The sequence below is a fragment of the Schistocerca serialis genome, chromosome 8 (assembly GCF_023864345.2).
Source record: "Schistocerca serialis cubense isolate TAMUIC-IGC-003099 chromosome 8, iqSchSeri2.2, whole genome shotgun sequence".
Taxonomy (NCBI): Eukaryota; Metazoa; Arthropoda; class Insecta; order Orthoptera; family Acrididae; genus Schistocerca; species Schistocerca serialis.
Genome location: NC_064645.1, coordinates 240,846,535 through 240,871,794, shown reverse-complemented (window position 1 = coordinate 240,871,794; position 25,260 = coordinate 240,846,535). Strand labels below are relative to the sequence as shown.

Below are 25,260 nucleotides of genomic sequence, written 5' to 3'. Positions count from 1 at the left end.
CCACCCTCTTTCATTGTATTTTATATTTGGTAGTCAAATTACAGAGACTACTTACTGCATATAATAAGTACCTGTCCTCGGCAAGTGTTTACTTTGACTTGCAAGTTGAAATTCTAAGACTGCACCTTTGCAGAGCATCCTAATTTAATTACTGGTGATTTTTAATCACAGTGCTGTCCTTCACACAAGTTAGTATAATCGATATTTGTTTAACTGTTCGTGAGTAACATCGAAACTGCTACTTAGAGAAATGTATTGAATTGTACGTCAAAGGAAAATTTTCTGATTAATTTACATTATCTGGCATGTAGGTTTATTGCCCTACTAATAATCATATACAGAACTACACACCACAGTTATGATTTATAGTGTTCAGACGTTTAAACTACAATGGTACTGAAAATCCGGCCATGTGTACTTCTAAGACATTCACAGATACAGTACCATACGCTAATTCTTCTATCGATTTTCTAATTGTACAGTTTTACGGAGTGACACAGAAAGCGCAAGCGAGGTTTATATTTACAAATGTGGGCAATAAAATATCTTAAAAGTGTGTAAGGTGAAAATGCAATGAGCAAGAAACACTATCGCGTATGTAAACAAGCATCACATTTTGGCTCATGCTTTTAGCTTACATCGACGTAAATACAGTATAAGGTGATTTAAAGTGAGTTCGAAAAGAGCATATCACTTTGTACACTTTTCTTTTTTATTTTTCGAAGTTTGTTACCAAACCTAACACTTATATTGAGGAGGCCAAGTGCTTTGTATTGCTGCGTCAAATATGGATCTAAAGACAAAACCAAAAAAGAGCTTTTATGACATTGTGTTATGCATGAAAACATTTTGATATTAAATATCTTCTGAAGTTATTGCATGGACAGAGTGTTAAATAACGAGAACAAGCATTTCTAACCAGGTCTCTGTGACTCTTTTGACCACAGAAACAGGGCGGCCGATCACACGCTTCAAGCAGAAGTACAGCATGAGCCGATAGTTCAAACAGAAATGCAGCACCGCGAAAGGTAGCCGAGAGGTCTAGGGCGCCTTGCCACGGCTCGCGCGGCTCGCCCCTTCGGAGGTTCGAGTCCTCCCGCGGGCATGGGTGTGTGTGGTGTCGTTAGCATACGTTAGTTTAACTTACATTAAGTAGTGTGTAAGTCTAGGGACCGATGACCTCAGCAGTTTGGTCCCACAGGATCTTACTACAAATTTCAAAATTCCAGAAATACAGCATACGGCCATATTGCTATCTATGCTCCTTATACCTCCGAGGGTAACGTAGATTCCAACCAAAAACAAATAATCATCAGCCGAAGCCAGGTTGCATGAAATCAAATGATGAATTCAACTGATAAAGTTGTCTTCCCTACTAGTATCAAATATTCATTTTGAGTTGAGGATAAAATCCAGGAGATGTGAGGATGAACCAGAACATTTTATAACAAACGAAAAGTTGCTAAAGAAGAATAGGAGAGGAAATATGTCCATGGGATCCTTTTTTCCGGAGGCCAGTTTGTTAGCACATCTGGTACGGCACCTGGGAATGTTTTCACTTGGCGCTGAAAGGAGCAGTGGAATGGAAAACTGAAAAAGGAGACAGAGACTAAACTACACAAAATAGATTATAAGGGATGTATATTTATGCAGAAAGTGATTAGCAGGAGGTAGGAAGTGACTGAAGCCAGCATCAAACCAGTAGAAAGAGTGATTACTTACCCGAAGTGTGTGCTGTCTGAATATTACTTCTAACAAAATTTACATAGTTTTCCGGCGTCTATCATGTACATTTATCACACAGTTGTTTCATTCCTTCTGAGATTATAATCTGTATCAAGATATTAGCCGCACATTTATCCTTTCCTTGGCTAGGCACACAATGCTATTAGCAGGACTGTCCTCAGTCTGTCTTTCTCTGATGTTCTCAAGTACATTTGTTGTTGTTACCTGACCTTTCTCTTAATGATACACCCTTGACAACTTTGCAGATTTGTAGCTGTCTTTACCTTCTAGAGTGCAGCTGAACATGAGTTCCAATAGAGAAACACTGTCCACAAATGGGTTCTTTTGTACAGACAACATTTTACAGTTTCATGTTTTATTTTTTATCCCACTTATTACAGTTGGAATGAAATGAAAACGATTGGTGCGAGCATACATACAGAAAAAAAGGAATCCGTCAGTCTTATTTACAAGTATATTGTTCAGTAGTCAGTGAATTGTTGACACTTCTTACTAACAAGCTACAACATAATACGAGTGTACAGCAACATTCTACGTTCAACAGTCGCAGTTAGGTGATGTGCACCTGAAGGACACGAATTTCGCGTTTGGAGACTCAGGCAGTGACGTCCGTCCGCATGGGAGGATGGAGTTTCAACAGCAGTTTGAAGTCTCCTACCAGCTGAGCGTTCCAGGCAGGTACTTGTCAATCAGGCTCTGGTAGTACGGCTTCAGCGCCTCAATGTCTGGCGTCTCGTCACTTTTCGTGTATAGGTCATACTTGCTGCAAGAGACAGTTCATCACTTCAGTTACACTAGTTAAGTAGAAAAAATGCAGTTATTTCGAACTGATTCCTGTAATCTTTAAATTGTCAGCCGCAATAATAAGGGCGTCATTGTGAAGAAGTACACGAATCGTAACAGAACCTTAGCAAGAGTGCAACAGTAAAAGTACTTGAGAGGCTAATATGTTACTTACTTGAATTCTCTGACCCACTTAAGGGTTTCGACATCCTTCTCGTTGCAGAGGTGCATGTAATCGCCGCCGGAGTGCCACGGGTAGAACGAATGGAAGCGGATGATCTTGTGTGCGATCTCTGGCAGCTTGGAACCGTTGTGCCTCAGTGCGTGGTACATGTACTCGTCGTGGCCCCACGACATCAGGAGATTGTCAAGGCCACAGTTTGGTGTGTAGATTCCGTATTTAGTGCTGTAACGCAAGACACATACTGATAAGTAGCAAAATAACCCCAACTTGATCACAAGCACAAAAAAAGTATTCGAAATCGATATTGACCGTCCAACAAACACTAATAATTCTGTCGAGGTTCGAGAGACAATAGCTGAGTCGCGTGAATCAGCCTTTTGAGTAACCACTGTCTTCAGTGATTTTCCTTCTTCAGCAGAAATAAGAAGCAAAAACATAACTGAAAAATGGACCATCCAACTACTACTCCCTTGCCCCGTGTTACACAAGCTGTGAAAATCTGTGGCTTTTGAATTAATACATCGTGCCCTTAAACTTAGTGGTGTGGAATAATAAATGGTGGAAATTACATAAGTTTCCAGTAATTAAGAAATTATTTGTAAATCCTAAGTTACGTTATCCCACATTTATATGTTAAATATATTTCACTATAGTCGACGTAATCAATCGTCTTGAGAGAATTCAGCAACTGTATACTAGTAGATACTTGAGATAATTTTCAAGTCTCGGTGGCACACTTTTTAAATTCGATTACATATTTCGATCACTCTGGGTAAGTAATTGCATCAGCAACTCGTCTATTCAGAACACGAGTACTTTGATATGTTGTTCTGAGTAGACGAGGCCGGTTGCTGATGACATTACTTGTATATTGTGATGATCCTGAGTGATCGAAACATGTAATCGAACTAAAAGAAAGAGGGCAACTGAGACGGAGCAATAAGTAAGAATTATCTCAAATACGAGGGCCGTTCAGAAAGTAACCTCCGGTTGATTTAAAAAAATACACCAAGTTAAATAAAAATATTTTAATATATACATCTTACAACTACATCTTTGCACTATTTTTCTACATAGTTTCCATAGCGATTGAGGCACTTATCGTATGTCTTCACAAGCTTTGAAATTCCTTATGCATAAAAATCACCCTCTTGTGCCTGGAGCCAGCCTGTGACCGCATCTTTGAGCTCTTCGTCGTCATCAAACCGCTGTGACCCGAGCCATTTCTTCAAATGCATGAAGAGGTGATAATCACTTGGCGCCAGGTCTGGGTTGTAAGGTGGATGGTTGATAACGTCCCACTTGAAGGACTCAAGAAGGGCCGTTGTTCTGCGAGCAGAGTGAGGACGGGCGTTATCGTGCAAAAAAACGATACCGGAAGTCAGCATACCACGGCGTTTGTTCTGTATAGCCTGTCGTAACTTTTTTATTGTTTCACAGTACACGTCTTGATTAATGGTCGTACCACGTTCCATGAATTCAACCAACAACACCCCTTTGGCATCCCAAAACACCGTTGCCATCAGTTTTCTGGCAGAAAAATCTTGCGAGGCTTTTCTTGGTTTGGTAGACGAATTTGAATGTGCCCATATCTTTGATTGTTCTTTTGTCTCAGGGTTCACGTACTTAATCCAGGTTTCGTCACCGGTCACGATTCTGTTTAACAATGGTTCTCCTTCGTCCTCATAACGTGACAGAAAGTCTAATGCAGAGGCCATTCTTTGAGTTTTGTGGTGGTCGGTAAGAATTTTGGGCACCCATCGTGCACAGAACTTACGGTAACCCAATCTTGCTGTCACTATCTCGTACAAGAGAGTCTTAGAAATCTGTGGAAAACCAGTAGACAACTCCGACATTGAGAAACGTCGATTTTCACGAACTTTTGCATCAACTGTCTGAACGAGTTCTTCAGTCACCAATGATGGTCTACCACTCCTCTCTTCATCATGAACGTTTTCTCGTCCACTTTTAAATAAACGTACCCATTCACTGACAACTCCTTCACTCATAACTCTTAGTCCATACACGGCACAAAGCTCACGATGAATAGCTGCTGCAGAATATCCTTTGGCTGTAAAAAACCTTATGACAGCACGCACTTCACATTTGGCGGGGTTTTCTATTGCAGCACACATTTCAAACTACCACAAAAACTAAACTAGCGCAGGTACGACGTTCACTCGACCACGGCTTGATGTCGACTGACCTGTTGAGTGCGTGAACGCACAGATGGCGTCGCTACTCCCCCCACAACCCGCACTGTGACCAATCGGAGGTTACTTTCTGAACCGCCCTCGTATAAATACATTTCTCCCAGACAGGCAGCTTGTAAAATCTCGGATATTAGCAACAAACGAGCATAATCTACAGTACTGAGAATAAATATCCTCTTAACATCAAGAGTGAAGTAATCAAAACTGGAGTTTGCCTGTTCTCGTTTGTGGTGGTCTGGCGTAGTCATGATCCAAAAAGAATACAAACCCTTTGAAAGTCTGGGAGAGAAGACTGGACAAGACTGTATTATCTTTGTGGGTGTAAAATCGTCTCCATTACAGAATTAATATAATGCATAAGGAAAGAATTAGGTCTAGGACATGTAGATGGACAACATCGATCGTAAATGGTTACTGCTAACACTCTTTAAATTGACAACCACTCTGACCCCATTTGTTGTTCAGTACAGATGATGGTTGACAGTCACAGCAGGAAACCAATGCAAGAGAAAGCTATTCATTTTATGATGACGATTACAGAATATTAGCTGGAAGTTACCAAATACCCAAACGTGTGGTGGTGGTTAGTGTTTAACGTCCCGTCGACAGCGAGGTCATTAGAGACGGAGCGCAAGCTCTGGTTAGGGAAGGATTGGGAAGGAAATCGGCCGTGCCCTTTCAAAGGAACCATCCCGGCATTTGCCTGAAACGATTTAGGGAAATCACGGAAAACCTAAATCAGGATGGCCGGAGACGGGATTGAACCGTCGTCCTCGCGAATGCGAGTCCAGTGTGCTAACCACTGCGCCACCCCGCTCGGTTACCCAAACGTATTCCACTTGGTGGGAGTCAAAGAGATAACAAAATATGTTTTCTGTCTTTAAAATTGTTCATCCTCCATGCCGTTGAAATTTCATTTCACCTGGCTGTATGTCGTAATAAAACCTCATCTTGTGACTTTCGATGACGTACTTGTAACGTGGATCCTTGCCGTCTGGGTTGTCGACGAAGCTGGTGTCCCTGTAGACGATGGACTCGGCCCAGGCGCAGCCCACTGGGAAAGTATCGCCTACAACAGCCCACTGAGGCTCATCGTAGAACGCCATGAGCTGAAAACAGTAATAAGTCGTTATTCTCCAGAAATGCAGACATGCATTTCAGTTGAATTTATTTAACTTTTTTTCATGTGAAGGTCAGAAATGAGTTTTCTCCGGTAATACAGTCCCTTGAATGTGCAGCGTAGATAAGTCTACAGGCTTGGTGGCAACTGTAACTGATGGTAAAATCTTCTAGGTTGTTTGGCCGCGTCCTCAGTTTATTCTTACACAGTCGACGTTTCGACTCGTCTGCTGGGATCTTCTTCAGGATCTGCTGATGTTCCCGGTTAGCTGTTCAGCTAACCAGAGACACCAGAACATCCTCGAGAAGATAGAAGAATAGCAGTCGAAACGTCGATTGTGTAGGAAGAAATTCAAGAGCAACATGACGAGGCCAAATAACCTAGAAGGTTTTACTTAAAAGTAACATATTTTCCAAATTTGCTACGATTGAATGGTGTAATAGTGTCCCTTCTCTAACAACATGGCATCGTCAGGATTTAATGTATTACACAATGAACAAATTAATAAATACAAAATGTTTACAAGAGGTTTTCTAACAACACTTCAACTCTTGAGAACGCCAAAGCAGAGAGGGGGTTATAAACAGGCCATATTTGCACTTCTTTTTATTCTTTCAAATATATCACATTTTACTCTGCCCAATTCAAAAATCTCTGGAACTTGTTTACACTGTTAGCGCATAAAATCAATGTGGATTTTTATACTGATATACCTGCGTTTCTGTGAAAAACACTAACTTGAAGAAACTACAAAGTATTCTCCAGAGCCGCTACGAATGAAAATCTTCGAGTAATGCATAAAGTGTTCCTTTTCTAAAAGCATTATCACAAATACAATGCAAGCCATATGCTCACCACATTTAGCTATGGAATCTTTTTTTTTTTTTTTTTTTTGGGGCTCCCGTAAACAAAATACGGGCACTGACTTCAAGCTCTAGCACTTACCAAAAATAAACAACCATGAAATGCAAAACAACATTTTCTGTAATTGCCTAAGGACATTAAAGAGATAACTAAAATTCGAATTGTAAAGAGTCAGTCCAAGCAATACCTCTTAAATAATTCATGCTAGAAAGTAAAGTTTAATAGGTAACACAGTGTAGGGAATGATAAAAATGTAATACTCATTAATAATTAACAGCTGTCACTCTACAGTAAACTGTCTTAGTTTAATAAATCGTAGTGTAAGAGCTTATACTCAGGATCTATCATGGGTAACTCTAACCTAATCCCATTTTCTTGAGTTCGACATCTCATTCAAAAGGGATTACACGAAGAATGTAATAGAATGTATGAAGTATCTTCCAGACGCTGATTACTTCTGTTAAAAGTTCCTGGCTAAGAGGCCATTGTCGATGTATAAAACTGTCTATAAACGTTTTGTCTTCGTATACTAAAGATATCTGCAAAAATAACTGTGTTTCGAAGTAATTACCAATTTATCTTTTAAGATTTTTCGCACACATAGCGGCGAAACATTAGTTGTTTATATGTCGCCTACGGTTTCTAAGTCGGGAGCCTTAAACGAGGTAAACAATATCGTTGCCGGGACTCTACGTACCACACTATCTATACAAAAATTGCTGACGAGAACTTTTCCAGTAGCTTCTCGACATGCTGAAACCATGACACCAAAACAGAAAGGAACTCATTGACAATACATTCTTGCGTCTTGTTTTTCATCTTGTTAATTTCTGACAGAATAAGATGGCGCAATGACTAGCACACTGAATGGCTCAAATCCGCTTCCGGCCATCGAGATTTAGGTTTTCCGTAATTCCTCCGAGTCACTCCAGGAAAATGCCGGGATAGTTGCTTTGAAATAGCTCGGCCGATTTCCTTCACCGTCACTGAAACAACCCGAGCTTGTGCACCGTCGCTAATGATTTCGATGCCGACGGGACGTTAAAACCTAATCTTCCTTGCTTCCATGTGATTTCTGGGAATCTACTTCCATTCCACTTAAAGTCCTTCAAACTTTTTGATTTCTTTCCTGTTCATCTAAGTTGTTGTTATTCTTTCTACTAGTGTATTTGTTATTTGATGTACATTATTTTACGCCGGCCGGAGTGACCGAGCGGTTCTAGGCGCTGCAGTCTGGAACCGCGCGACCGCTACGGTCGCAGGTTCGAATCCTGCCTCGGGCATGGCTGTGTGTGGTGTCCTAAGGTTAGTTAGGTTTAAGTAGTTCTAAGTTCTTCGGGACTGATGACCTCAGAAGTTAAGTCCCATAGTGCTCAGAGCCATTTTGAGCCATTATTTTACATTTTTTGTCTAGCACAAAACCTTTCAAGAATTTATGCTTGTTTCCAACTATAAGTAACGAGACATGATAGCAGAAAATATATTATAGTGTCTTCACAGTACATTGCCATCCTGAACACGACTGAAGTTATTTTGTCTAACATGTCATCGTTGTAGAGACAATTCTTTAAGTTTTTTGCACAATGTTCCTGATTATGTAAATACATTTTTTTTAAAGAAACGATGTCTGTCGCTCCGTTTTCCTTTGCTCACGTGAAGCAGCATTGTTGTTTGCTGGATTCCGTGCCTACGTCTCTTCCTTCTCCTCTTTCGCCCCCTTACCCTTTGTTGGATAACACACTTAATGTCAGCATCATGAATGACTTCGCAATGAAGATTTTGGAAGCTCTAGAGATATACCGTATGTGACTTCTGTCTGCGAATGGTGAGCTATGAAGCTCTGTATATGGCTTACTACCAACAGACACGGAAAAAAAATTCTCCTGGCAACCTGTAGAGTGATTCAGTCATTAGAGCCTACATACAGAAACTGGAAGTTGCATCCAGCTATAAGATCGTTCTTATGAGCGAAACAATGTTTGTAAGAATCAGAGTTGTATGTCCCATTTCAGTTCCGAGCGTCGTCCCTTAAGAAGTGACCTCACCTTGCCCAGGTCGTGGATGAGCCCCATGAGCTGGAACCAGTCGCAGTCGGGGTGGTCTGCGCGAATGCGCTCAGCAGTCTGGTAGGCGTGCACAATGTTTGGCACGTCGACGTCGGGGTCACTCTCGTCCACGAGGCGGTTGAGCTGCTCCAAAGCGTCCAGAATTGGGGCCTGGAACTTGTCGAATTTGAGCCACTTCTCGTGTCGGCCTGTGTAAAGAGTTATGTCGATACCCTAATCTGCAGCGAAATATCTGTATAAGTAAATGGACCAAAACTGTAACAACTAATGAAGGATATTCTCTATTGAAACAAATTGTGGAACACGGAGTTGCTGTAGATTGTAGTGAGAGGTTGGTAACAAATGAGCCTGAAAATTAACAAGATTAAATCATTGATTAATGAACTGCAAAAATTTAACATTGTCACCAGAGTGACCGTGGAACGAAACGAATGTCAGACGTAAATCTGGCTGAAGTAAGATAGATACTGATCTTAGGAGGTTCTGCTATAAATGTCTCATTAAAATTACGAATATGATGGTTCGCTCATTTTTGTTTGACATAAAGGAAGAAAAAGTTTTTAGCCGACAAATCAGGTGAATATGGGAATGAGACCTTCATTCAATGTCTCTCTCCATCAAATAGTAGCATGGAGAGCTGCATCAAACCAGTCTCAGAACTGAAGACCACAACAACAACAACTCTTTCAAATAATCACTTGTTTGACTAGCTCTATACAGTCCGGCACTATCATTACGGAGACTCAGGCATGCTTCGATTGTTTTCTTGTTTTCATCGATGACACATTGCTCTACTACATTCCTCATTAACCGTTCATGGATCGATGATCACGTTATGTGTAGTGTTGATAAAAGAAACGCGAGATATACGTAGGAAGGTTCAATATATTTTTTGACTCCTGCAGGAACGTACGTCCTTGGAACCACAGCGCATGCACAGCGCCTGTCTTCTTTGTTTGCCACTGAAGTTGGTAAGAGATACTCCACCAATTTCAGTGGCAGGCGTTGCAAGAGCGGCGTTCTGTATCCCGGTGAGGTCTACTGTTCAAGTTCCGAGAGCGTGCGTTCCTAGAAACGACTGTGGAGATAAAATGATAGAGATTCGAGCTCACGTGGTGGCTTACCAGCAATCATTTTTCCCGTATACCACTTATGACTTGAAGAAGTTGTAGTGACTGTGGTACAGCAACTTGTCTCCGCCACACAACATAAGATGCCTTGCGGAGTGGAAATGTATATGTAGAAACAACAGATAATTTTGTTAGAAGTTCCTCAAGAAAAACAATTTTACTTGGTTCCGGTTCATTTTGGGACATACAAACAATTAATTCTTTCTTAGTTTCGCAGAATTATTTTTCAAATTTCGTCACATGTTACAAAGTCATACAGGGATTTAGCATTTCCTCGGTCGATTTAGTGTTTCCTTACGCCAGCTGAGACGAACCCTAATTCTGACCTTGGATCAGATTGTTCGGAATCTATCAGGAACAAATATTTTTCACAGCTGAATATTGATGCTAAATCGAATATTCTGCAATCTTCGGTATGATCCCCTTGTTACACAGCAAGTCACATGGCGACACTCTACAAACATTATGCGCTCAGAACCGGTTATTTTTTAGAACAAAAACAGATTTTGTTTGAGCTTCACACGAAATTATTAAAAAAGAAAGTATAAACACATTCTGTAGATGACTGGTTACCAAACGTTGAGCGAAACGATTAGAGTTATTGTTGCTTTTTATTAAAATGGTAAACAAGTCATCCGGCTAAAACGTTCCCGTGTAATTATCATGTTTCCACAAAACTATTCCTTTAAACGCTCACTGTGAACAAAGTACTTGACCACTACTTAATCTTTCATTACTTTAACAATAACAAGCAATACATTTTTAAACAATTGTGTTATATATCTATAGCGTCATCAGGTGATCATTTGCACCAATAATTGGAGTCAATTACCATAGCCTCTAACAAAAAATCTTCAAATGTGTGTGAAATCTTATGGGACTTAACTGCTCAGGTCATCAGTCCTTAACCTAAATTATTCTAAGGACAAACACACACACATCCATGCCCGAGGGAGGACTCGAACCTCCGCCGGGAGCAGCCGCACAGTCCATAACTGCAGCGCCTCAGACCGCTCGGCTAATCCCGCGCGGCAGCCTTTATCTACATTGCAAATGATGTCTCTGCCAAGTAAAAATATAAGGGTCAGTCACATGAAAAGGAGATAGATGGAAAATAGTAAGTACTATTTCAAAAGTAATCGCCATACCTATTAATATATTTGTCTACAATGATGTGCAGTCTAGTCGAAACAACGTAGGCAACATAGCGGGCCTAGGTTTTGCCAATGTTCTTTTGAGTATGCCGCAGAACTATCGCTGGGAAACCCTTACACATCCTCCATACGGTCCCGACCTCTCTTCATACGATTTTGATATTTCTGAAGCGCCGAAGAAAGACACTGATGGCCGTCGATTTGCTTCGGACGAAGTGCACGCCTGAGTACAATCGTGGTTCCGTAGACAGCCTCAAATATTTTTCCCATGAAGGCATTGACTGTCTTTTCTCAAAGTCGAGTAAATGTAATAACAATTATGGAGGTTACTTTTGAAATAGTAAACACCTTACTTACTTTTTGGTTCATCTGTTTCGTTTTCATTTGACTGTCCTTTAAATAAACTGACGTCTGTGGTTAGTGTCTGCACAGATAACGCCAGCTATTTGTTGCGCACCACAGACGCACGCTATGTGATAAAAAGTATCTGAATACCCCTATGTTAAGTGCAGCTGACCAATAGATATCACGAGAGGCGGACGCACCAGTGTAAGAGCTGATGTCCCTCTAATGGACGGTATGAGATGTAAGCCGGCCGGTATGGCCGAGTGGTTCTAGGCGCTTCTGTGTAGAACCGCGCGACTGCTACGGTCGCAGGTTCGAATCTTGCCTCGGGCATGGATGTGTGAGATGTCCTTAGGTTAGTTAGGTTTAAGTAGTTCTAAGTTCTAGGGGACTGATGACCTTAAATGTTAAGTCCCATTGTGTTCAGAGCCATTTGAACCATTTTTTGTAACTGTGAACTGGAAATGCGAAGGAACAACAACAGCAAAAACCAAGTCCAGGGAGACGTCATATACTGACGGACAGGGCCGTCGAACATTGCGGAGGGTGATTGTAAAAAATCGCATGAAATCAGCGGAATGACTCCTTCGTGAGTTCCAAACTGTTACCAGCAGTCCAGCTATGAACCCACCTTGCGTAGGGAGTGAAAAAGGACAAAGTACAATGGTTGGCAGTTCCTCATAACTTATGGTGGGACATGAAGTTCAAAAAAATGTTCAAATATGTGTGAAATCTTATGGGACTTAGCTGCTAAGGTCATCAGTTCCTAAGCTTACACACTACTTAACCTCAATTATCCTAAGGACAAACACACACACCCATGCCCGATGGAGGACTCGAACCTCCACCGGGACCAGCCGCACAGTCTATGACTGCAGCGCCGTAGACCACTCGGCTAATCCCGCGCGGCGTACATGAAATCACGCAGGAGGCCTGCGACCGTGACGTAAAACTGAGGAGAACTATACCACTGCTGAACAAATGTTCAAATGTGTGTGAATTCCTAAGGGACTAAATTGCTAGGGTCATCGGTCCCTAGACTTACACACTACCTAAACTAACTTGTGCTAAGAAAAACACACATGCCCGAGGGAGGACTCGAACCCCCGGCGGGAGGGGCCTTGCAATTCGCTTCAAACTGCGCGGCCACTCCGCGCGACTCACTACTGAACGGGTCGCTGGAATAATTGGTCATTCGTTGTTCAAAAATTCTTATTTATTGACACGTATCTGGCACAGCCCATCATCAGAACTCGAAAACGAAAAGTATTCGTACAGAGTATTGAGGCACATGTATTAGCCATCGGGTCAGAGCTCAAGTGAACTCACTGATTGAGGTTTGATGTTGACTATTAGATACATGTTACTCCATGCTGTGTATGAAGACATATGTTTTTGGTGTTCTGATAATTGGCTGTGCCCGAAATGCGTCAGCAAATAAGAATTTTTGAACAGCAAATGACCAGTTATTTTAGTGACCTGCTCCGCACTGGGTGTCCTCCATCTCTTCGTAAGCCACACATTTCTGTAGTGAATACTAAGCGATGCTTGAAGTGGTGTAAATTGTGATGCCACTTCGCAGTGGATAACTGCAAAAGAGTGATCTGGAGCGATGAATCACGCAACACCATAAAAGGGCTTAGGTCTGGCGAATAATTGGAGAACGTTACCTGCTAGCATATGTAGTGCTAACAGTGGAGTACAGGGTTTGCGATCGCTGTGGGGTTGTTTGCAGGTTAGGTTGTAGCTTAACGAAATAATAAATGAGGACGGATTTGAATACATATTGTAGCGTTATGTACTGTGTAAAGTAGAAGAGAATTTCGGACACGACAATTGTTTGTATTGGCCCGATAAAGCATCCACTCTTAAAGCAGCACGTCTGAGTCAATTATTTATGAACAATAACATTCCTGAAATGGACTGGCCTTCCCAGACTCCCCACCTGAACTCAATGGAACGCCTTTTGGGTGTGTTAGAATCTCCGCTTTGCTCCAGATCCCAGCGTACAGCATCACTACCTTCTCTAGTCTTGACTCTTCAGGAATAATGGGCTGTCATTCCTTCAGTCACTCAGACACCTCACTTAAAGTGACCCCAGTAGAGTTCAAATCGTCATAAAGGTAAAGGGTGGACATACCCAACATTAATGCCCACCAATTGGTGTCCTGCTGCTTTTGGTGGGCTACTGTGTCGTCCTAGGACGGACGCCAGATACTCACTTCTGACGAAGTCCACGGTCTGGTGTGTGTGCATGACGTGGTAGAGCCTGCGCACGCGCTCCTTGATGGGGTCACTCTCGTCGATGGTGTAGTCGCGGAACTGCGAGACTGGCTTCCCCGCGTGCAGGGGCTCCGGCCTGAGCAGCTCCGAAGGGTCGAGCAGCGGCTGCGGCTGTGGACAGAGCAGCACCCAGAACGTTAGGGTCAGAGCTACACTTGGCGCGTAATCTATCTATTTTCATAGATCCATCTATCTTTCCTGTAAATTAATGCTGTTCTGTATTTTTCTGCATGCCATCTTAATTTCATGAAGTATGCCCTAAATAGCTTGTGCAACTCCGGTGACCGTCAACTCAATTTCTTTTTAGAGTTCCATACCTGAATCGGTAAAAACTGAAACCTTACAGGAACACTTTGTTGTCTGTCTCTCTGTCCCACTGTTCTTGTTCTACGTTGTTTGCTAGGTTGAAGTTTGTTTCCTTTAGTACCCCTCACTTACCCAGAGGTTGTCACTCCATCTTTTCCTTGGACGGCCGATATTTCTTGCAGCGGCTGGTGATTTATTTCTTAGGTTTTTCACAGTCTTCCGTTCATCCACCCTGTCTATGTGTTCGTTCCATTCATGCTTTCTCTTATGTACCCACTCCTTAATGGTTTCACTTCTCTATCTATCTCTCAGTATCTTCTCTGTAATACTTCGCAGAATTTTCATGTCTGTAGTTCCCGAAAGTCTTCTACTTTTTGATGTTTCATGTCTTGTCTCAGCTGTGTATGTCGTATTTCATCTCACTATTGTTTTGTATACCCTTTTCTTTGCGTCTCTTTCTATACGTTTGTTTTTCCAAATACTATCATTTAGACATCCTGCCAATTTGTTTGCTTTTGCTACTTATTCTCTAACCTTCCCACCTTTCTACTGCTGGGTAGTTCAGTACCGAGATATTTAAATGTTATTACCTGTTGAATAATTTTCCATCCACTTCCAGATCGCATCTAAATGGTTCCACAGATGTGCTCATACATTTGAGTGTTTGACTGGATATGACCATATTTTGGTTTTTGTCTGCCACGTTAAATATATGTCAAAGTTTCCGCAGGTTGTCTTCACTGTTTTCTAGCATAACTGCATCGTCAGTATAATAAATAATTTTTATTTCTTCGTCCCCCATTCTATAGCCACTACCAGCCAATGCCTTCTTTACCACATCGTCCACTTCTTTACTCGCAAACTCACTCATCGAAACATTTAGGGTAGTTCACATTGACCTAGAATCATGAACTTTGGTAAGAAACAAGGTTTTCACAGTGCAAATTAAGGAAAAATTGTTAATTTTTAATGATATCACATAAAAAACATTTTTTACCATTAAAAAGCTACATTGCATTAGTAACCCATCAAAATCGTCATGAATTATTTCGGGGACTTTGACATGGTTTTCAGTAATAAGTAGGCTGATTCACAAGAAAGATTTGTGTATATAATTTATAAATATTTCGTGCTAAATGGCTGAACTGCGTTGAACCGAAGTCCTCTACCGCTGTGAAATCGATGCCTTTGCCATCTAGTGGTGTCAGGTGTTAGACTCTCTGACTACCACACCATGCCGTCACTAGTATCGCAGATCTCTTACGAATTGCTCATTCTATATAGAAATTATTCTGACAATCTATGGCTGCGACACGCACAGCATTTGTAATATTTGGAAGTAGCTCAATACTGAGGGGGTTAGACTTCTATTGTTTGGGTGAGGTTCCAACAGCCCGTAAAATATTTGCTGAAACTTTCGACATTATGTAACAACAGTAGTACAGTGGCCGTCTGTACCGTTTTCTTTTCTGGAGGATTCCGTCAAATCTTACCAGTAATCGCTACAGAGACGAGAGCAGACGAAGTCAACGCACCTGCTGCTGGCAATTACTATAGCATGTTAATGTAATTCCAGAGTAAATAAAATAAATGAAAAATTACTGTAGCGAATGCCAAATTACACAAAAAATTTAAACTTAAATTTGAAACGTTCTCGAAAGTCTTGGAATTCCGCGGACCGATTTCTTGCCAACGTCAGTATCGATGACACGCAAAATCGTCGACATTTTCGATTGCCGGTACGGGTTAACTATCTGTGCACAAAGTTTAGTTTGTAGGGAACTCTCGGAGTCCGACTCGCAATTGTCCAGTGTTTTGCTTCATCGCTCCCTGGGTTAGCAATTGTAGTACACTCTAACCCACCTTTTTTTCTTGGGAGAGCCTGTTCATTACAGTGACCTGCTGGTACAACTTAATGTGGAACGCACCAGCTTCCATGACAGGCAGGTAAGCCCAACCCGGATCGTATCCATGTGGCGGATTAACGATCGTTCTTCTGGTACCGCAGCGCACCTGAGTGTGGTGTTTAGGAGGTTTCTCACGCCCGTTTAGGGAAATAATGCGTTGGCCCCCGGTATCCGGATCAGAAGATGCGATCCACAAACATTTAAAATGCGATGACACACAGAATAGAAAATTTAGTGATTCAAAGACACACATTGCACAAGATTAGGTGAAATGATACTTCTTTGCAATCCTTGCCTAGTGCGGCGGTACGGGTCTCCCGCATCGTTCCCTACGCTCCTTGGAGTATGGGACCTCATCATCATCAGTCATTGGTAGGCCGGGAGCATTTGAGGTGAGATACGTAATGAAGTCATGAAAAATATAGAACAGATTTAGACCAAACACATTTTATTACTGCCACTTTTGATTTTTTAATAACAATATCGGAATGTATGTTGTTAGCATTCAACAAAAATGGTTCAAATAGCTCTGAGCACTATGGGACTTAACATCTGAAGTCATCAGTCCCCTAGAACTTAGAACTACTTAAACCTCACTACCCAAGGGCGTCACACACATCCATGCCCGAGGAAGGATTCGAACCTGCGACCGTAGCGGTCGCGCGTTTCCAGACTGAAGCGCCTAGAACCGCTTGGCCACACCGGCCGGCAGCATTTAACAAGAGTGGTCATTGAGAAATAACTTTTGACGTAAATTTTGCATATCTGAGCATAGACATGAATATCAGTACTTTCACCTGATACAGTTTAACTCAGTCCTCTCGGATTATTTCAGTCTGGCCCGGAAAAAATGTAGAAGCACTCTGCAATCGTTTCATGAATGTTTTTTCGCTTGAGATAACGCCGTTGCTCGGCGGCTCCCATATGGTCAAGTGACAATACGTTCCACTTTCGAGTATAATCACGTTTTTACTGTCCAGTACAAGCGAATTTCGGCAGTTATGCCATTTCTAAGTGGTAGCTGATATCAAAAAAGCTTTAGACAGTATACGCACACCACACGATCGCTATGAAATATCGTAAGACTTTTTTTAATTCGTGACTATTTCACTGATGGTTCGAGAAACTATACCTAGACTCGAGCTGTTGTGTAAGAACATACGTGAACACACCGTTCTTTATCATTCTGACAGCTGTCCAATAAGAATGCGTTTTGTCACCATTCCTTTTCATAGATTCCGTAATGAGAAAAACTACGGACAGCTCCAACATGGACATACGTCGGAATGAGCAACATAGGCTTACACATCTCGGTTTTACTGATGACATCTTTCTCCTAGCAAAAACACTACAAAGTTTACACCCAGTCGCTACTAAACTCCATGAAATGGCTAATAATAAGTAGTGATAACGTAAATACTGTGTTCAAAAAAATGGTAATGATCGATTGAAATTATAGTGCAACAGAAGATATCAGGCTGTAAAATCAAAGTGCCGCTACTCATGGAGATCTAGTGTCGGCTGTATTCATCGTAGCGAAACTTGGAAGATATTCCGATGCTTTAATCTGCTGAAAAAAATAGTTCCAATAGCAAAACCAACAATATGCCTTTCTCACTTGTTTGACCTTTTCTGCCCATGTGCGGTTCCTAATTCATTACATATCCAAACATTTATGTAGGTCTTTCTGCCGGCCGGAGTGGCCAAGCGGTTCTAGGCGCTACAGTTTGGAACCGCGCGACCGCTACGATCGCAGGTTCGAATCCTGCCTCGGGAATGGATGTGTGTAATGTCCTTAGGTTAGCTAGGTTTAAGTAGTTTTATGTTCTAGGGGACTGATGACCGGAGCAGTTAAGTCCCATAGTGCTCAGAGCCATTTTAGATCTTTCTTGCATTCACAGCGCCAGATTTGCACCTGGTGGTCAGAATTGAAAATAATGTTTTTCCAGCTTAATTCGGTTCTGCATTAACGCATTAGGATATCTACCAAGTTCCGCTGCCATACGATAATTACAGTCCACACTGGATCTCTGTGAGTAGCTGCATTTTAATTATAAACCATCCAGTAGCGCAAAATGTTGCCCGACTTCCACATATAGGCAACCGTATCTAAATGGGCCCCCCCATGAACCATGGACCTTGCCGTTGGTGGGGAGGCTTGCGTGCCTCAGCGATACAGATGGCCGTACCGTAGGTGCAACCACAACGGAGGGGTATCTGTTGAGAGGCCAGACAAACATGTGGTTCCTGAAGAGGGGCAGCAGCCTTTTCAGTAGTTGCAGGGGCAACGGTCTGGATGATTGACTGATCTGGCCTTGTAACATTAACCAAAACGGCCTTGCTGTGCTAGTACTGCGAACGGCTGAAAGAAAGGGGAAACTACAGCCGTAATTTTTCCCGAGGACATGCAGCTTTACTGTATGATTAAATGATGATGAAGTCCTCTCGGGTAAAATATTCCGGAGGTAAAATAGTCCCCCATTCGGATCTCCGGGCGGGGACTACTCAAGAGGACGTCGTTATCAGGAGAAAGAAAACTGGCGTTCTACGGATCGGAGCGTGGAATGTCAGATCCCTTAATCGGGCAGGTAGGTTAGAAAATTTAAAAAGGGAAATGGATAGGTTAAAGTTAGACATAGTGGGAATTAGTGAAGTTCGGTGGCAGGAGGAACAAGACTTTTGGTCAGGTGATTACAGGGTTATAAATACAAAATCAAATAGAGGTAATGCAGGGGTAGGTTTAATAATGACTAAAAAAATAGGAGTGCGAGTTAGCAACTACAAACAGCATAGTGAACGCATTATTGTGGCCAAGATACACACAAAGCCCACGCCTGCTACAGTAGTACAAGTTTATATGCCAACTAGCTCTGCAGATGATGAGGAAATTGATGAAATGTATGACGAGATAAAAGAAATTATTCAGGTAGTGAAGGGAGACGAAAATTTAATAGTCATGGGTGACTGGAATTCGTCAGTAGGAAAAGGGAGAGAAGGAAACATAGTAGGTGAATATGGATTGGGGGGAAGAAATGAAAGAGGAACCCGCCTTGTAGAATTTTGCACAGAGCATAACTTAATCATAGCTAACACTTGGTTCAAGAATCATAAAAGAAGGTTGTATACCTGGAAGAATCCTGGAGATACTAAAAGGTATCAGATAGATTATATAATGGTAAGACAGAGATTTAGGAATCAGGTTTTAAATTGTAAGACATTTCCAGGGGCAGATGTGGACTCTGACCACAATCTATTGGTTATGAACTGCATATTGAAACTGAAGAAACTGCAAAAAGGTGGGAATTTAATGAGATGGGACCTGGATAAACTGAAAGAACCAGAGGTTGTAGAGAGTTTCAGGGAGAGCATAAGGGAACAATTGACAGGAATGGGGGAAAGAAATACAGTAGAAGAAGAATGGGTAGCTCTGAGGGGTGAAGTAGTGAAGGCAGCAGACGATCAAGTAGGTAAAAAGACGAGGGCTAATAGAAATCCTTGGGTAACAGAAGAAATATTGAATTTAAGAAAGGAGAAAATATAAAAATGCAGTAAATGAAGCAGGCAAAAAGGAATACAAACGTCTCAAAAATGAGATCGACAGGAAGTGCAAAATGGCTAAGCAGGGATGGCTAGAGGACGAATGTAAGGATGTAGAGGCTTGTCTCACTAGGGGTAAGATAGATACTGCCTACAGGAAAATTAAAGAGACCTTTGGAGAGAAGAGAACCACTTGTATGAATATCAAGAGCTCAGATGGCAACCCAGTTCTAAGCAACGAAGGGAAGGCAGAAAGGTGGAAGGAGTATATAGAGGGTCTATACAAGGGCGATGTACTTGAGGACAATATTATGGAAATGGAAGAGGATGTAGATGAAGATGAAATGGGAGATATGAAACTGCGTGAAGAGTTTGACAGAGCACTGAAAGACCTGAGTCGAAACAAGGCCCCGGGAGTAGACAACATTCCATTAGAACTACTGGTGGCCTTGGGAGAGCCAGTCATGACAAAACTCTACCATCTGGTGACCAAGAAATATGAGACAGGCGAAATACCCTCAGATTTCAAGAAGAATATAGTAATTCCAATCCCAAAGAAAGCAGGTGTTGACAGATGTGAAAATTACCGAACTATCAGTTTAATAAGTCACGGCTGCACAATACTAACGCGAATTCTTTACAGACGAATGGAAAAACTGGTAGAAGCCGACCTCGGGGAAGATCAGTTTGGATTCCGTAGAAATGTTGGAACACGTGAGGCAATACTAACCTTACGACTTATCTTAGAAGAAAGATTAAGAAAAGGCAAACCTACGTTTCTAGCATTTGTAGACTTAGAGAAAGCTTTTGACAATGTTAACTGGAATACTCTCTTTCAAATTCTGAAGGTGGCAGGGGCAAAATACAGGGAGCGAAAGGCTATTTACAATTTGTACAGAAACCGGATGGCAGTTATAAGAGTCGAGGGGCATGAAAGGGAAGCAGTGGTTGGGAAAGGAGTGAGACAGGGTTATAGCCTCTCCCCGATGTTATTCAATCTGTATATTGAGCAAGCAGTAAAGGAAACAAAAGAAAAATTTGAGTAGGTATTAAAATTCATGGAGAAGAAATAAAAACTTTGAGGTTCGCCGATGAAATTGTAATTCTGTCACAGACAGCAAAGGACTTGGAAGAACAGTTGAACGGAATGGACAGTGTCTTGAAAGGAGGATATAAGATGAACATCAACAAAAGCAAAACGAGGATTATGGAATGTAGTCAAATTAAATCGGGTGATGCTGAGGGAATCAGATTAGGAAATGAGACACTTAAAGTAGTAAAGGAGTTTTGCTATTTAGGGAGTAAAATAACTGATGATGGTCGAAGTAGAGAGGATATGAAATGTAGACTGGCAATGGCAAGGAAATCGTTTCTGAAGAAGAGAAATTTGTTAACATCGAGTATAGATTTAAGTGTCAGGAAATCGTTTCTGAAAGTATTTGTATGGAGTGTAGCCATGTATGGAAGTGAAACATGGACGATAACTAGTTTGGACTAGAAGAGAATAGAAGCTTTCGAAATGTGGTGCTACAGAAGAATGCTGAAGATAAGCTGGGTAGATCACGTAACTAATGAGGAGGTATTGAATAGGATTGGGGAGAAGAGAAGTTTGTGGCACAACTTGACTAGAAGAAGGGATCGGTTGGTAGGACATGTTTTGAGGCACCAAGGGATCACCAATTTAGTATTAGAGGGCAGCGTGGAGGGTAAAAATCGTAGAGGGAGACCAAGAGATGAATACACTAAGGAGATTCAGAAGGATGTAGGTTGCAGTAGGTACTGGGAGATGAAGAAGCTTGCACAGGATAGAGTAGCATGGAGAACTGCATCAAACCAGTCTCAGCACTGAAGACCACAACAACAACAACATCTAAATGGGAAGTAGGTACAGACATCAGCAGCGAAATTTGGAAAGCTTCTGCAAGATTCTAACGAATTGGATCAGTATGGCATGTAGACTCTCTAGTATGTCCAGAAACCTCGGCCGTAGACCTACTGATGGCCATATACGCATATGAGACCAGTAAAATGTCAGTAAAATCACAAAGTAAGTTCAATGTTTTTCACGAACGACGTTTTAAGCGAATTTTTAGCATAAATTATTGCGACCACGTCTCAAATGATAAAGCGTTAAGAAGTGATCAACGCAGCCTGAACAAAATCGTTGCTGAAAGAAGACTGAAGCTTTTGGTGCATGTTCTACCCATGAAAGGCGGCAAAAATCCCCATATCAGCAATATTGTGGAAATCCACGGAAGGGTACAGAAGTAGGAAAAGACTTCGTAACAGCTGGAAATGAACGTTAGCAAAGGATATTTAATGTATGGAGGGAACTTGTTGCTCTGAGTGCTACATATTGTTCGGGGAACTTGTTGCCTGGTATGCCACTTATCATTCGAGGAGCTTGTTGCCTGGTATGGTACTTCTCACTGGAGGAACCAAGTTAGTCCAAGTACGTTTTGAACACCCGTTTGCCGGCGGCTGTGGCCGGGCGGTTCTAGACGCTTCAGTCCTGAACCGAGCTGCTGCAACGGTCGCAGTTTCGAATCCTGCCTCGGGCATGAATATGTGTGACGTCCTTAGGTTAGTTAGGTTTACGTAGTTCTAAGTCTAGGGGACTGGTGACCTCAGATGTTAAGTACCATAGTGCTTAGAGCCATTTGAACCATCTGAACACCCATTTACTCACCAGTAGTTGTGCAGTGGCCATATTTGGGTTCTGAAGTACTGTCTAGAGGACAGACGGTGAACCGGACGACGGGTGTGTTTTGGCGTCCGCAGCTGTGACCACCGTTGGCAGGCCTCTCGGTTTTTATTGGCGCCGCTATCGTTAACTTACGCGGGGAGTCGACGCCAGCAACTACGGCGGTCACGTGAGCCAGCCGGCGGCGTCTCTCGTGCCACCCGTCATCGCCAAATCTGGAAAAACGCCACCGCCCGACCCTGAAAGGGAGCGCAGGACGGGCCGGCGCTGCTATCGACGCCAGGGTCAGCGTCGGGTCACGGGCGTCGATGCTAACTGCGACGGTGGCGCAATTTGGCGTGCGTCTTACCTCATGTTGTTGACAGTCCTTGTACAATCCCGTTTTAGTGGTCATTTCAATACAACATCTCTGCTCTTAAACTATAACGACCAGCAAAAATTGACATTCTGCCTTCGAAATACGCAGTCACTTATGGTAAAACACATTTTGTTGTCTGCCTACTTTCGTTTAATTTTTATATTAAAATGACAATTTTCTGTTCGCCTGAATCAAGATAACTTCTGCAGGCATAAAAAGTATTAGAAATCGACACTCTCTACGATATATACTAGGTGATCAAAATGATCTGGACACAGCCATTGTAATGCGGAATTGACGCTTATACATCTAGGTGACAAATGAAATGGGATACCTCGAAACAAGGCTCCGGGAGTAAACAACATTCCATTAGAACTACTGATAGCCTTGGGAGAGCCAGCCCTGACAAAACTCTACCATCTGGTGAGCAAGATTTATGACACAGGCGAAATTCCCTCAGACTTCAAGAAGAATATAATAATTCCAATCCCAAAGAAAGCGGGAGTTGACAGATGTGAAAACTACCGAAATATGTTTTATTATTAATTTTATGGCCTTCATTGGACCACTCTAGTCAAAAATACAAAGTCGTAAACAAGTTGTTACACATGGATACAATTTGGCGCAACAATAACTTAATTTGATATTTAGGTAATATAATTATTAGAGTCTATTCTTATATGAAAGGTGTTTTGCTCTTCTGTCTGCCCAATATTTCTTCATTTTTTCAGATATTTTCTTTCTTTCCTCATCTGAGACCACTCTTCCTGTACTCCTTTTATTGATTTTCATTTTTAGTCTGCTTTGCGGGTCTTGCAGTATTCTAGTTTTCTCTGTCTTGTTTTTTAGGTCATCTACTGTAATTTGGAGTTCTTTTATATCTTCCTTAATTTCTGTGATCCATTTAATGTCGCTCTTGCTATTCCACAATTTTTGAATTATTTTTTTACTATTTCTGTTTTCTAGAGTTCTCATCAGATGTCCAAAGAATGAGACGCGTTTCTTCCTGATCGTGCTCATGACTGCTACTATTTTCTTATATACTGTTTCATTTGATGCTATTCTCCGATGTCAATTTGTTTTATACTGTTTATTTATACATGTCCTAATTATTCTTCTTTATCAGTTTAATAAGCCACGGCTGCAAAATTCTAACACGAATTCTTTACAGACGAATCGAAAAGCTGGTAGAAACGGACCTCGGGGAAGATCAGTTTGGATTCCGTAGAAATGTTGGAACACGAGGCAATACTGACCCTATGACTTATCTTAGATTAAGAAAATGCAAACCTACGTTTCTAGCATTTGTAGACTTAGAGAAAGCTTTTGACAATGTTGACTGGAATACTCTCTTTCAAATTCTGAAGGTGGCAGGGGCAAGATACAGGGAGCGAAAGGCCATTTACAATTTGCGCAGAAACCAGATGGCAGTTATAATAGTCGAGAGGCATGAAAGGCAAGCAGTGGTTGGGAAGGGAGTGAGACAGGGTTGTGGCCTATCCCCAGTGTTATTCAATTTAGGAGACAGAAGAAAAATTCGGAGTAGAAGTTAAAATCCATGGAGAAGAAATTAAAACTTTGAAGTTCGCCGATGACATTGTAATTCTGTCAGAGACAGCAAAGGACCTGGAAGAGCAGATGAACAGAATGGACAGTGTCTTGAAAGGAGGATATAAGATGAACATCAACAAAAGCAAATCGAGGATAATGGAATGTAGTCGAATTAAATCGGGTGATGCTGAGGGCAAGGAATGGAAAGGAAAGCGTTTCTGAAGAAGAGAAATTTCTTAACATCGGGTATAGATTTAAGAATCAGAAAGTCTTTTCTGAAAGTATTTGTATGGAGTGCAGCCATGGATGGAAGTGAAACGTGGACGATAAATAGTTTGGACAAAAAGAGAATAGAAGCTTTCGAAATGTGGTGCTACAGAAGGATGCTGAAGATTAGATGGGTAGATCACATAACTAATGAGGAGGTATTGAGTAGAATTGGGGAGAAGAGAAGTTTGTGGCACAATTTGACAAGAAGAAGGGACCGGTTGGTAGGACATGTTCTGAGGCATCAAGGGATCACAAATTTAGCATTGGAGGGCAGCGTGGAGGGTAAAAATCGTAGAGGGAGCCCAAGAGATGCGTACACGAAGCAGATTCAGAAGGATGTGCGTTGCAGTAGGTACTGGGAGATGAAGAAGGTTGTACAGGATAGAGCAGCATGGAGAGCTGCATCAAACCAGTCTCAGGACTAAAGACCACAACAACAAACAACACCTCGTTATTACTTTGTTGGACCATCTTTTGCCCGGCGTAATGCAGCAACTTGTCGTGGCACGGATTCAAGAAGTCATCGGAAGTCCTCTGTAGAAATACTGACCCATGTTGCCTCTACAGCCGTCCATAACACGGTATTTGACAGTTGTCTGGAAATCGTCCTAAACAGTTAATTATGTCATTTTATGCTGATAACATGCTTTTCCCCTTATTGAAATTCAGTATTATTTTATAAAAATTTAAATGAAATTCAAATAATTTGAAACCCGCTAGCACGCTCCATTCGAGTCAT

General features: G+C 41.8%; 1 protein-coding gene across 1 annotated transcript; it reads right to left on the bottom strand.

Moving 5' to 3' along the window:
• Positions 1-2,084: 2,084 nt before the first annotated feature.
• Positions 2,085-22,483, bottom strand: LOC126416593 (inositol oxygenase-like). Its single transcript, XM_050084346.1, has 6 exons — positions 22,328-22,483; positions 13,828-13,999; positions 8,956-9,164; positions 5,899-6,035; positions 2,705-2,935; positions 2,085-2,509 (listed from the first exon to the last, which is right to left on the bottom strand). The coding sequence occupies exons 1-6, from the start codon at positions 22,346-22,348 to the stop codon at positions 2,401-2,403; spliced, it is 879 nt and encodes a 292-aa protein (XP_049940303.1). The 5' UTR covers positions 22,349-22,483; the 3' UTR covers positions 2,085-2,400.
• Between the last annotated feature and the right edge of the window lie 2,777 nt (positions 22,484-25,260).

Coding starts and splice junctions, on each gene's coding strand:
- LOC126416593 (XM_050084346.1), bottom strand. CDS start 22,348: ATGGCCACTGCACAACTACTG. Junction 6,036..8,955: donor TCATCCACGACCTGGGCAAG/GTGAGGTCACTT, acceptor TACTGTTTTCAG/CTCATGGCGTTCTACGATGA. Junction 2,936..5,898: donor GGCAAGGATCCACGTTACAA/GTACGTCATCGA, acceptor CTTGCGTTACAG/CACTAAATACGGAATCTACA.